Below are 14,638 nucleotides of genomic sequence, written 5' to 3' on the forward strand. Positions count from 1 at the left end.
ACCAACATGACCTCAGCCTGTGACAACTGACACAGGGAGCGGCAGGAGGCAGGTAGATAAGCCCATATGGACTGTGCGCACTGCAGGATCTCCTTTGCTCTACACTGGAGGAGGAGAAAACTGTTCTGCATTGCTCTTAGTTGCGTGGGAGGTGGAAATGCAAGAGTAAAACAGCATGGTCCTCCCTGCTGCTTTAGCAAGACACGATGCTTAGCTGGTGATGTGATCCACACGTGCGGCATGGGTAGGAGTGTCTAGAGATTTGGGGTATCTGATTTTAGAGGAATGACCTGAGATGCTTTCAAAGAGCTTGTCCTTTAGCAATTTCGGTGCACCTCACCCCCTTTGAGAACTGCCTACCTCTAACAGGCCCATGTAAATTGTGTGGGTTAGGCCCCTCCTAATCAGTGTAATTAGCGCGGTCATATGTCCTATGTGCTTTGCATAATAAAATACAGTACTCGTGGTAAAGTGTTTATGCAGAAAAATTATCTGTAAGTACCTGTCACTTAGGTGTTTACAGAATACCCACTGAGTTACTAAGCAATTAAGTAAAGATGAAAGCCTTAATCAGAACGTGATTCATTTCTTAAATAAATATTCTTAAGCTCTCTCATCAGGCCCAGAAAGCTTCTATTTATAAAAGGAAAAAAATTGTGAGCCATCAACATATTAAAAGTGCAGTTTGTGGCTTTGATCGGAATCACTGTGTTGTTCCATCCAAAAATAAATCTTTGCACAGAGACTGCATGATGTGAATAAACATCACGCTTCCAGATACACGGCTTCATCTGCCCTCCAACATAACAGAGCCAGCTGAATTGCTGCTGTGCTCCTGCAGCACTGCTGGTGCTCATACGTTGCTCTGGTGGTGCTTATGAATGAGATCAGGGCAGGACCTAGCCTGACAAAAGAAAAGTGGAGTCTTTTTCTCTAAGAACGCTGTCATCTGGGATGTTTTCCCATACAGAAACAGTTCGCGCTTACTGCTCTTACATCAATAGTTAGGACTTCAGCTGCTTACCTGGAGAAGGCGTCTGGCACCGAGCATACACAAAACCCAAATGGCTTTTAGAAGGAAGATTCCCGCTAACAAGCTGTGTGTTGTTTTGTTGGCTCCACGAACTCAATCCTGAAAAACAAGAAATCTGAAAAAAAAATCTTCAGGGGTAACTGTTGCTGGTAGTGTGTTTAGGGAAACTGCTCGCTCTTGGTTTGGCCCACAGTTACTAGAGAAACTGTGTCTGACTCTTTTCCCTTTGTAGTTCATGCCTAGGCTTGCCTGGTGACCCAGGAGACCCATAATTTAATCTAGCTAAGAATGCTTGTGCTGAGTTAGGGGCCTGATCTGAATCCCACTGAAGTCTTTGGACAGATTTCCATTGATTTTACAGAGCTCTGGATATCACCCATGGATATCCAGGCACAGCAATGCACTGTTTTTTAGTGTTTTTTGTTTTGTTTTGTTTTGTTTCCTAATAATGTTTAAAAAAACCAGCAGCACCCTTTAGCAAAAGGCATAAATGTCTGCTCATTTATCTCATGCATCTTGCCGATCAGCACACTTGGCTGTTCGTCGTGGTCTTTGCAGAAGCTGCTGGGTTGCTAACAATTTCTGTCAGGATGCAACAGGGAACAAGTGGGAGCACAGTTTGCTGAATTGCTAATGGGTCTCACGTTGGGATGGACTGCTCACATTTTCTTTCTGACGCTTTGTTTCCCAGCTATTTGTTATCCAAATAGGGTACCCAAGGCTGCCTTTTCTTCAGGTCCGTGACAAGTGCCAGAATTACGAAGGATTTGTGTTCAGTGAATCTACCTGATGTAAAGAGACAGCTTTTCTTGTCAGTGAAATGGGAGGCCAGAAGTACTCTGCTGTATCTGCCTTTAGCAGAAATACTTCTGAATTCCTGCATATTAAAAATACTAAATTAAAAAGTTCTCACTGCCTTATTTCAGTGGCAATCTTTATAATTAGAGCCAACTGGATGGGTTGCCAGGATCTTTTCTTAAATTTCCCTTTTTTTGTTGTTGTTTTTTCCCTGTCCGATGCAGAAGTTGGTATGGTGTGTAGTTCAGCCTCTTAACTTCCAAGAAATACACCTTATTGCATGACTGATTGCACTGCTTCATCGGGTTTCTCAGGTGAGCAGTTTGTTTACAGCTGACCTGTGCTTTATATGTTAGCTATGGGAACAACTAACTCAACAAAAGGAGGCATTGTAGGGATTCAGACTTCTCTTTGACTGTCCTTTGTGGAATCTGGTCCCTTCTTTTGTCACAGAATTTCCTAACTCACAGGGCCTGCCTGGGCAAGTTAGAGTTGGAGAAAGTAGGAAGGCAGCAGACCCTGCAACTGACCCAAACCAGCTTAGCATTTACTGAAGGAAAGACAACAATGGGATGATTCCTGAGACCTTACTGCGTCCGATCCCACATGGAAACTGAAAAAATTAGGGACTTCAGTGGCAGGGGATGCCTGCTGCTGTTCTGCAGTGGGACTGTTATTTTAGCCCTGGTTGTTTAAGAATAAAAGGAAAACAAGGTTTATAGGTAAAAGTCATTTCTTTTATTAGATTGTAATACGATAATGTGAAAAAATGACATGAAGACAAAGAAAGCAGACGAAGCTTTGGCAAGAAAGACATCATCCCTAGAGGATTCACAGTCTGTAGGTCTGTGAATGTGCATGAAGCCTTGAGTGGACTAAACTGTTATTTGGAAGAACTTGAACTAAAATTATGTGCATTATCCATCATTTTTAGGAGTTAGATCTTGCTCTTATTTAATATTTTCCTGGACACCACTTTGTCAGCAGAGCTGAAGAATCCAGGTCTGTGGTAGCTGTTCCCAGCTGCATCCTCAGGGTTTACATGAGAATCAGAAAGAGAGACCCATCAATTGCCTGGCATTTTTAAAGCAAGTTTACTCTGTAAAATAACATTCCAGCCTCAGGCGTAAAAATCCAGTTTGCTTGCTCCAGCATTCTCACCTGTTACCCGGAGCTAATTTTGGTGTGCAGGCAGCAGACAGTCCGTGGCATGTCAAAATCTTCATAGGCTGCACGGAAAGGGGCGAACAACTCCTGAGAAGACCTTGTATGGGAATTCTTTACAGCAATGCCCAACAGAGATTTCCTGTTGTCCCCCAACTTTCTCCAGAAGCATAAAACAGGTTACCATTGCCTTCTTCTGCTGCGTATGTAAGGGAAGGAATAACTCATGGCTTGCATATGGAACAAAGTCCTTATTTGTTGTAACAAGAAACTGAACGCAGTGCAGAGCACACGAGGGACTGTCTTGTGGTCAAAACACTGGTGTATGACATTAAATCTCAACTCCTGGCACCGTTGTATGCTTTTCCTGAAGATTCATTATCTCGGCCTTTGATTTTCCTCTCATTTGAGTGGTTACTGGAGGGTTCCTGTTGCTTGAGGAAGTATTTTGATATGTCAAAAAAGGAAGGGGAAGACACTGTTTTTTTCCCTTTTATTACACATTCTCTAAAGCCAGAATTTCTCCTAAATGGCTTGGTAAGTCTGTTTTGTGATACTGAACAAAACTGTAAAGAGAAAGGAAGTAACTGTGTGGGCGGAGGAGAAGGGGAGTCCAGAAATAGCCAGAAATGTGTGGATTGTGGTACACTTCTGCAAAGATGTGTACTTCTGCGATGTTGTGTCCTCATGCTTCATTTTGCTTATCCGGTGTATTGTATCACAATCTATTCACAAAACCAAAATGTAAGCACTTGAATTGCTTGGCTGCAACATCTACAATCAAATCAAGAGCCGGTTTAAATACTCAGCTCTTTTTACCTTAATTTGTAATTTTGTCTTGACAGTTCCTGATATCTGACACTGGTGGCACAACTTCCTGAGACAGCAAAAGGAAAAAAAGAACACATCAGCTTTTCTCTGAATGTTCCCCCCTAATTATTGCCTGAAGTCTTAAACAGTGAAGCATTCATATTTGAGAAACTGCCTTTGTAAAAACCCTTTAACAGAGCCATTTCCACTCTCTATAGAACGCCTCAAAAATTAAATGAAATTTTACTAATAACATGAACGTTTATACAGATCACTAGGAAGATTAATGTATGATAAATACGGAGTCATACAATTTTCAAAATGAAGAGTACCAAATGTGAGGGCTTCATAGGGAAAGTAATAGCTGTGCAAAGTCAGCTAGCAGCAGTCAAGTCCAATTTTAAAAATTTATTAATAAGCCTGGTACTATTTTTCTCATGGTGAATATTTAACTTAAATATTAAACTGATGTTTATCTGATGGGCTCATGGACACAACAGCACACAGTGCTGATTTAAATACACCTTAAAAGATGATGCTGATATTGGGATAACACCAAATAGCTTGGCAATACCTTTGAAACCAGCATGTTGATAAGTGTAATGGTGCACACCTGAATATCGTTAAATTTCACAGAGCCCCTTGATTTTTCCTCTTCTATATAAACCCCTAAGCAAGGTGTATTGTTTAGAAGAGGGGGAGAGAAATTGGGTGTTTGTGGGGTTTCTGTTAGGAAAAAAACAAGCTAACAACTACATAGGTTCTTGTAGTATTAAATCTGTTTCCTTGGTGACTATTTGGAGTTGTATATAAGGTATATCTTAGATTTTCAACAGCTTTGGTCTGAGAAGGTAATATTTTTCATTTTCATTGTAAGTAAAAGAACTATGTAATTGTAAGTAAGTACTGCTGGTTCATTATTGGAATGTGTGTGTGATGTGTAATAAGGAATAATATTTTCTACACTCATACTTTAACAAGTGTAGTAGTATGGGAGTCTTCTGGCACTATGTCAAGCTGGTGTCAGTGTCCTGAACTGAGGTGACTGGTTGTTTAGCATCTGGGCTTATCTAGGCTTTATCTCATGCGGCTTATGTAGGTTTTGTAATATCTATCCTTGGAATTTGATACTGCCTTAGCGCTACCAAACTTATTTAGTGTAGTGTCTCATTTCTACTGATGGCTCTCCAACAGCCAAAGCACTTTGTGCACTTCATTTAAAATGAAAGATGAAATTGCTGCCACGGTCTTCTTCATCACAAGGCTGGTGAAAAGGGAAGACAAGCTGAGTAAGCATAAAATTGAGAAATTTGCAGCTAAGTTGACAACAATACTGTTTGAGAAGTACAAGAATCACTGGTACTTGGACAATCCATCCAGAGGACAAGCCTTCAGGTAAGAGGATTCTTAGCAGAAGAGGAGGCAGACTGGAGTCTTTGCACAACATTGAAGATACAGCAAATGTAACTAAATGAAAGCTAGCTGTTAACTGGTAAAAAAAAAAAAAAAAAAAAAAAAAAGAAAAAATGAGAACTCTTAAAGTAGTTCCCCGGGATGTGTCTGGAGTTATCTAGAGAGCCAGGGTAGAAAACCAAAGGCAATGTGCACTGTGTCTTGACTACCCCTATGACTTCTTGAGCACAGAACTTAAGTGGCCTTAATGACTCTGAATTGTAACAACTTAGTCTCCAAAAATGACCATTGAAGTGAGTTGCTGCATAATGTCTTAAAATGAACAAGTAACAGAGGCCTTGTTTAGGCATACAAGTCAGCTAGTTATGTTAACTTGCTTCTTCAAGTTGTGACAACTTCCATCAACAAGCTGCGTTAAATAAACTGTAGGGAACCTGATTGTATTTCTGTATGAGCAGAACTTGCAAAGCTGCATCGGGAATTCAATGTTCTACCTGCCCTTGTATTCTTAACTAGGTGTATAAGGATAAACAAACATCAGACAAGAGATCCGCTGCTGGAGCAAGCTTGTGTGGAGAGTGATGTAGAATTCAGCAATCTTGGTTTGCCAAAAGAGATGACGCTATGGGTTGATCCATTTGAGGTATGTTGCAGGTGAGTTGAGAACCTGTGACTAACATCACGCTGCGTGTTCTGTACTGACTTGATCCTTGCCAAACTTACCAATAGAAACTGTCTGAAGGTATACTTCTGTATTAGTGTCAGGTGAGTAGTAGCAAATGTCTGTACTGCTTGTGCAGAACTGTGTGATCCAAATACAGTTTCTTCCAGGTATGGTGAGAAGAACCGGCCGTTCACAATTGCCCATTTTGAGGGAGAGGAGAACCCAGAGCTCCCTCAGCAGATCAGCTATGCTGTTGACAGAGCAGCTCTAGACTATCAGTCTGGCACTTCTTCTGATGAGGAGAGCTTCATCAAGGAACCAAAAGCTATCCCTACTGTCAGTAACCCTAACAGTATCTACCAGGTAAATATGGTCATGGTATGTAGCTTTTGGTCAGAGCTATCAGCTGCCCTGCAGGTTCTGTTGTGGAGGAGTATGGTAAACTAACAGCTGATGGCCAGACTAGTCTCCCCTCTCTTATCCAGAAACATTTTAACTTCATCTCATTTCTTGTTGTTTAGTTTAGTGACTACTGCAAGCCACCCATGCAGCCCTGGTCGCAGTACCTTCATAGGAAGACATACATGACTGATGGCTCATACTATGCCCAGCACAGGGGTTACAAAGCCTACAGGCCAACAGCTGCTTTCATAGGACCACGTGTTGATAGATACCACTGGATCAATACCAAGCGGTAGATCTGTGGCTGCACATGTTAGAGGCTGTTGAAGCACTGAGCTATGGTATGGGATGAAGGCTGGCACTACAAAGCTTCATAAAAACAGAAAGCACTTACTGTCTGTTCCCTATCTCTTACTCTGTATATCTGGAACTTTGGGGTTTTATTATGTAACTTTTTAATGTTTTATTAATGTTAACATAAGACTGAAAATTAATGTGACTCTACTTGTAAGATAAAAAGGAAATGCATATATCAATAAATCTAATCATGTTCTTTTAAAAGCTGTCTGATCTGCTATCAGTGTCCTGAAGGCAGTTAAAGCTTTTCAGTGAAGTCACAAGCAAGTCAAGGAAGATTTTAAAAAAAAGTGACTAGCCTTGAAAGGTAATCTGCGTCCTCCTGGCAAAAGTAGCAAGAGCAGAAGCATACTCTGTAGTTGCACATCTACACATCGCAAGTGGTTGAGTGAAGCTTTGCGATATGCAGCTGTGAAAGACTGCCTTGTGGCTCCAGCTGGGCTTCTGCTTCTTAGCCTGGAGCTTACCTGTCAGAAGAACACAACTTCGTGGACAGGAGAAGGATGAATACATGGCATTGTAGCTTTCCACAGCTGTAAGTTAGCATAAGCTTGCCTGTATGCAGTACGGTGTCCCCTGGGAAGCTTTTCCTGTAGCTGTGGGACAACTTGAATCACTTGAGCTGTTTTTTCAACTAGTCTACAACACTGGACACATGGAGTCTACACTCCCAGTAGGAAAGATACTGGAGTCCTAAACTGTGTTCTAGGATACTGCTTGAGACACCCTTTTTTTTTTTTTTTTACTCAGTGCTGGTACTAATTACATTAAACACCTGCTTTTGTATTGATTTGCAGTATCTCTTCATACTGACTCAATGTGTCTCCTATTCCACCCATCTGCTTATTAAACAGGGATGTGAGGGTAACAGAAGCCATATCAATAGCTTGTCTTGCTGGCTAATCTGTTGAAAATGCTCAACAAACTTGTGTGTCAAAAATCAGTAGCTTGTGTAAATACATGGCTACTTCAGCTATTTCTACTTGCTCTACTCTACCTCTTGATACCTAATAAATAATGATGGAAACAACTAAAAAGCAGTCCTGAAAGAGACACTGTGAAAGCAGAAAGCTAGAGCCACTTCAAGAGCTGGAGGGCTGCCTGTGTAAGTGAAGCCAAACAAAAAAGTATTAAAGATAGCATGTAAATTTCAAGAAATCTCATAGTGTAAAAGATAATACTTGTATTAAGTTTTATTGTATAAAGTCACAGGTGCTCAAACTGTATCTTAGTTACCTTTTTATTATAATGTACATATGGATGGGGGATAATTAGGAGGCCAATTCTTGTAATACTGTTCCACAATGAGGTGCTCTCAGTCATGCTTCACCATGACTTAGTCTGTATTTCTTAAGAACAAACCCACACTACTGAGTCACATGTACTTTTGCACAAGACTTCTTGCAATAAACTTTGTCAATAGGATTCAGTAGATCACTCATACAAAAAAATCAGTCCTACACTGCCTGTAAGTATAGAGAATTTCTTTCTTAAAATACTTCTTTTTGAGGTCTGCTCTTTGTGTGAATGCTGTAATCTGTGTGATGTTGCATAAGCTAAATAAATGAGATGATGTAAGGTGGGAGGCTTCTTCATTACTGTGAGTCAGAATCAGTGTTTCCAACTAATTCTTACAGCTCTGATAATAGAGCTTACACTTGAACAATTTGATCCATTTATTGTTATCAGTAGAGTGTTTTACCTAGCGAGGTCCAAGTAGGCATCTTTATATAGGGTGAAAGCGTGTATATTTGACTTCTCAATTCTGACAGAATAGAATGAGTGTGCAATTTTTAAAGTTCTAATAGTCTAGCCACTTCTTAGTGTTGAATATTTGATGTTTAATGAGGTAACCGCATTAGTATGAAGTTATTGATTGGGTCATGAAATAACTTAAGGTTCTTGCTCTGTGCTTTCATGAATTGTTGTACTGATGGGGTGAGAAAGAACTCATGTGACTTGTTACCTAAACTAGAGGCTGTGGTGGGCAGGTGCTTCATTTACTATTGGATGTCAAGTTCCCCGTGCCTTTCAGGGCTTTGCTCTTGAATTTGGGAGGAGGAAAGTCTGTGTCTCTAAGATTAAGAGTGGCGCTAGTCTTTGACAGCGTAGGGCTTGCATTCCTTTATGGTTGGTACTACAGAGCAGTTGATGCATGGTGACATCAGGAAGAGTGAAGGTTGTCCAGACTGGGCAAGCTGCTTTTGGTGGTGGATGTTTTATTTTCTGTTCCCATTGTGCGATTGTATGAGTAGAGTTACTTGGGCTGATTACGTCTATAGCTTTCTTTGTCTTAAAGTCTGAAGCGTCAGTGTCAGCTGATGTCTGTAGAAGCTTCAAAACATGTAGCAAAATGATACTTGAGTTTAAAATATATATACTTAATGAGACTTAAATACTGTTTCTAAATTTTGCTTCTGTTCCTGAAAGCTGGGGGTTTGGTGAGCTTTTACAACAGTGTTTGTCATTTCACTACTTGGATGTAGTAATGTAGGCTAAAATCTTGTCACTTAAATTACTGTATTGCTTTCTCTTTCAATTTAATGAGCCTTTGGTATGAAGAGGAAAAACATAGTCTCATAAAATGAAAACACAAGATTTATTTTGATGTAAAGCCTGAAGACAAAAGCAGAGGACCAATTTAGAACCAATTCATGAAGTCTTCTGAATATCATTAAAACTTTTTACCTAGGGCTATCTTCTCTTCTAATGCCTGTATTTGTTGTACCAAATGGTCTTTTTCCAAACTTGTTAATTCAAGGTGGTCAAAAAGCAAGTCTTCACTGCCTTTACTGTTCAAAAAGCGGCGTTCACCTTCTATGATATCCACCAGCTCTTCAGTTAATGTGTCCGCTTTATCCTCAAGTTCTGAAGAGGTCAAGTAAGTGCAGCTCTCCTCTGCTGAGCTAAAGAAATGGAATGCTTAAAATCAGACAAAGTGACACTGATGGTGCTATCTGTAGACTTCTCACAAGACCAAGCCAGAAAGATCAATTTCACAGAAATTTAACTTCTGTTACTCAAAAGATGATAGCTCAGAGGGAAGCAATTAGTCTTTGTAACAATCAGGCAACACATTCAGCCTGTCCTTTATACAGTGTCAGTAGACGTAGCAGGTTGTGGAAATCGGTTTTGTAGTGTAGAGTGAGGTCATAATGAAGAGGTGTCATGATTTGCTTCGTTTACAACCCCCCAGATTTTTCATTGTTGATATCTTAATACAAGAGTTCATAATACATCCTCTCAAATCGTTCTTACCGTGTCCTCCATCCCAAACTGCCCTTTTCATAGCTGCTTAATGCATGAAGGAAATGTTCTTTCCTCTTCACAAACAACTTGCCATTTAGTGGTTCCTCAAATGTGTCATACAATAAGCACAGAAGTGGAGAGAGCAAATCAGTGTTAATTTTAAAAACCATTTATAGACTCTTTAAATAAATTTTTTCATGGTGCTATGATTTATACTGTCCTAGTGATTGGCATGAGGCCCAAAATCTCTTTCAGTAAGTTTTTTTCAGATAAAAATAACAGCCTCTGATATTATTTGTGTGGCTTTTAGATTCAAACAGTCACACACTTGTCCGGACACCTATAAGCAGGTTTGAGTTGCGATTTTGCAATGAAATCAGAATAAGGATGGTGAGTTTTCAACCAGACCAGGACTCATGACCTTTTTTATTACCTTCTCAAAGGCTTCCATCCCTGTGAAGCTTTTTGCTTTTACCTCAAAAAGTTGTGAGATCAGAGTTATTTCTTCCTTGGAGAATGGTTCTTCCTTTAGTAACATCTGAGATATCCCAGAGGATTTTTCACCCTGGAGAACTGTTGACAGCTGGAGTCTAAGAGAGAACATTTCACCAAGGCAAGTCTTTAGTGCCTAGAAAAAGAGAATACAGTTTATGGTAGATTTTTGTTGTTGTTGTCTTGCTGTCTTACAGCTGAGGTGAAGCTGCATTATTTAGATGTTGAATGTGAACCATTCTGTGAACAACCTTTGTGCAACAGCGATGGCAGTTCAGATAACAGCCTTTAACCATCTATTTTTTCGCCTTTGATTTTTGTTTTTAGAAGTTGTACAAAACTGTTAAAAAAACTTCTTTTAAAAATGGTGCTTTTTGTCCTGACACTGCTGTGATGTAATTACATTTGGAACATATTGATGTACCTGATAAAAAAGCCTCAGAAAGATCGGGTTGGTGTCTTGGTTGAAGTCAGCGGCAGTGATATGAGCTAAACAGTGCACGAGGAGCAGGAGGAAGCTTCCAGCAGAACCCAGGCAATCCCTTAGAATGAACAGCTTGTTCTCTGAATTCTGAGAAAAAACAAATATCCAGAGTTGAGATAAGAGCACAGCAGCAGTCAGCTCAGCTGATGCAACTCCTCCAAGGGTTGGTCTCAATTTTACAGAAGTTAAAAGACTCAAACTAGAGAATGTTGGTTGGTGAATATCCATATACTAAAGAAAGCAGCATTGTCATAAGGCTTTCTGTTTTCCTTTGTGTGAAATCTAGCATATTCTCACATGAGGTGTTTCTAGAGTTTTATTTTTGTATTGTGCGCTTTAGCGCTTTAGAAAACTCCCTCAATGTCTTGGAATTTTAGAAATATAGAATCTGACTATTTAGTATTAATTAATTATAGCATGTAAAATGCTGATCAGCTGTTGACTTCTATGAAGGTGACCTGTACATTATTTGGTGTAACTTGAATATGAGAGACTAGGTAACCACAGCTTGTTTAATAAAGCATGCTTTGAGTATGACCCTCATACAAAACATTTCTTAAATCTCTGTATCCTGGAGTGCTCTATTAAGTTTACATTCAGAGATATCAATATAATGTCAATGGTATGCTTCAGATATTTTCCTAGAAAGCATCAAACATACCCTGACTTAAAAATATGAACCGTTTCTGCAATTTCCTCCCTAGTTCTCTAATTTAATGGATATGAAAATATTACACATACTGGTTAGACGTGAAGTTGACACACCTGATAAAAGTAGCAGTTTCTGAAGGCGTTGCCTGTGGCGTTACAGAGAGGTATGCTGGAGGCAACACACAGGTTAATTTCTGGAGCCTGCAAAGGGAAGGCAAATTGCTTCTGTAAAAAGTATGTATGCACATTAGATCTGCAAAGTAAGAGGGATTAATGGGTTATAAATTCATTTAAATGTCAGCTTTGATTTGCAGTCAGTACACAGAGCCAACAAATACCACAAGGAAATGGAGACTGTTTAAAAAACCCTTGCATATCACAGCAGTTCATCTTGCCAGTTCTCTAATTAAATAAATGAAAGTGTACTCTTGCCCTGGAGCTCTGACTGTAGTCACCATTATTTTTATTATTATTTATTTGATATTTTTATGAAAGACCCTGCAGAGTCTACCTTGACTGCAGCCATAATGTGCGAAGAACAGTAAAAGGAAAATGAGACTCCTTGCTCCAAATTACTAAAAACGAAAAGCTTTATCCTAATATTAGGCAGTACTAGTATTATGCATATGCAGCAATTAGGTAATGCAAGAATTAAGTGATGTGCTCAAGAAAGATGGCACGACAAATAAAAGAATGGACCATGGATCTTGTGGGACAGAGACTTGACTTCAAAACCGTCCTGTACCGTTGTGGAGAAAACAAATGGATTGCACTTCCTGATGCTCTCACACTAGTTATTCTCTGCTTGATCTTACTTGATAGTTGGTGAAAGGTTTTTTGGATACCTGTATTCTTTTGAAAGCACTGATCACTGAACACCAGTATCTTAAAAACTTACATCAATGTGAAGTCTGAGAAATTGCAGGATGGAGATGCCGTACTGATATATGACAAACTCCCTTGTAGAAAGAGTTGCAGAATCAACTACTATTAGTTCTCCTTCTTGATCCATCAAGGTATCTTGTACACCCTGATAAGAATTTGCTGTTTCTACAAAGAACAATAACATTTTGTTAAACTAAATAGTTGTTGGTTTTTTTTTTTTTTTCATTTTGTTTGTCCAAGAGGGAACATTGCAACACAAGCATGTAATATGCTGCATTTCTCACCTTATAACACTTTGTCATTATTCATTATAAAATTAAGCCCTTCTGATGCATTAGAAGATTTTTCAAGAGTCAATCCATGCTTTATTCTCATGCAACCCCCAAAACTTTGCTCTTCCTTCTGAAATTTCAGATAAGGTCTAAAATAGCGAGATGACTTGTGTGCCTCTGATTTCATCAGCAGCAACGTCTGAGTGATTCTGGGTCTGTCTTCCACTGCTACAGCACTTTCTTCAGAGGACAGTAAATCTAAGTTGCCTGTCCAGTAAAATCTTATCACAATAAAAACAACGAAATGAATGATGAAACCCAAATCATTACATTACGTTCACCTTCTGACATTTCTTGTAAGAACGAGCAGAGATGAGGTTTACTTTTGTCCAGCTTTTGGCTTTGTACTAATCCAGTTGCTGCTGCATGACTTTGGAGCTCATCATTGACATCTTTCAGAAGACCAAGAAGAAAAGAGGTTTCTAGATACTTAGTTTTATTACCACCTGTGTAAAGAAATACAGAAATGCTGCTTTCTTAAACAATCTATTTCTAAACCATCATTCCAAAAAGGAGTTATATAAGCAAGGTGAGATGGGTAAATAGTTTTGCTGTTTGGAGCACAATATTGAAGTCTGGGCAAAGACATGTCAACATTTCAGAGAAAATCTCTCTTTCAAAAACACTTTATAGTATTCAGTTGGCTAGTTCTCTCTCTTTTTTTTTTTTCATATACCTCAAATAATATATGGAAGTCTTTCTTTACACAAGAAGATGGTACTCTCAACATCAAAACAAGCAAAAATTCAAAATCCTGCCCTCCCACACCAAAAAAAGAAAACAAAAAAAAAACATCAAAACAAGACCGAAACCTAAGTGCTTCTTATTCCCACAGATTTTGGTTGGGCTTCTTACAGAATACTCCTGGCAATTTTTCCTAACAGTGTTGTGTTTGTTTCCAGTGTGTTTTTCTTGATGAAAAAACAGATGATCTGCCTTTGAGTCTATAAATAATGACTTTCTATTGCATATCTCACCTAATTGGTAGGATTTATTTTTTAACTAATTAATGCAACATTGATTGCAAAATGATTTAAACTTTTTACCGTACAGAGGAGGTGTCGTGAACTGTGGATTCAGAAGAATAATTCTGGATGCCATCAGGTGTTCTGCCTGCTTCAGCACCTTGATGTCTGTGAGAGTAGTATACACTAGTTAATAATTGCAAATAATTCCAGATGTTCCTAGCCATTCCTCTTGTTCCATAAGCTAGCCTTGTTTTCTTTTGGTTTATTTCTTTGTGTTTAGTTGAATTCCAGGATTGTGTTACATACTGCTTCATCGAGATAAGGGGTAAATAAATAGCTGTTTGCTTCATAGGGAAGGTGCTGGAAAACCTAAAGACTAAGCAATTGATCACAAGTGAAGTTCACCTACTCCCAATAACTTTTTTTTTTTTTTTTTGGTCCAAAAAGGAGGAAATTCTGTTGCTTATCAAAGAGCTGCTGATGTTTCAAGAGAATCCCTGGACACGTGCTTAACGCTAAGGATAAAAGAAATTCAGCTCTGAAGATGTATAAAGATTATCTAGGTGAGAATTATATTCTTGCCAGAAAAAGCAATCACCCAGGTAAGTATCCAGATTTATACTTAAATTTCAATAATATCCATTAATTGAGAGGACGCTAATATAGTCCTAGCTGTAAAATGCCTTTTTAATGTAAACTCTTCACGCTGGCTCTTTTTCTAGGATGGTTAGTTGGGAGAAAGATGTTTTCTTTTCAGAAACACATAAAGCCTTCTTCATCTTATACTGTTAACTATTGTCTGAGTTCCACCCCACCTCTTCCCTATTCTTCCCATTTCCAAAGCATTAATGCCCTCCAGGAAATATACGAACATCAAAAAGGAATGATAAGTCACTTGAGTTTCTTATGACAAACTGAGCTTACTCTCAGTCAAGA

At 39.0% G+C, this 14,638-nt stretch overlaps 1 protein-coding gene across 1 annotated transcript; it reads left to right on the top strand.

Annotated features, from left to right (window-relative positions):
• Nucleotides 1-5,027: 5,027 nt before the first annotated feature.
• BTG4 (BTG anti-proliferation factor 4) lies at nt 5,028-6,580 on the top strand (the record flags this gene model as incomplete). Its single annotated transcript, XM_084301505.1, has 4 exons — nt 5,028-5,200; nt 5,735-5,872; nt 6,050-6,245; nt 6,404-6,580. The coding sequence occupies 4 exons, from the start codon at nt 5,028-5,030 to the stop codon at nt 6,578-6,580; spliced, it is 684 nt and encodes a 227-aa protein (XP_084157631.1).
• Between the last annotated feature and the right edge of the window lie 8,058 nt (nt 6,581-14,638).

Source organism: Netta rufina, assembly GCF_964035555.1.
Source record: "Netta rufina genome assembly, chromosome: 25".
In the NCBI taxonomy this organism is placed as follows: Eukaryota; Metazoa; Chordata; class Aves; order Anseriformes; family Anatidae; genus Netta; species Netta rufina.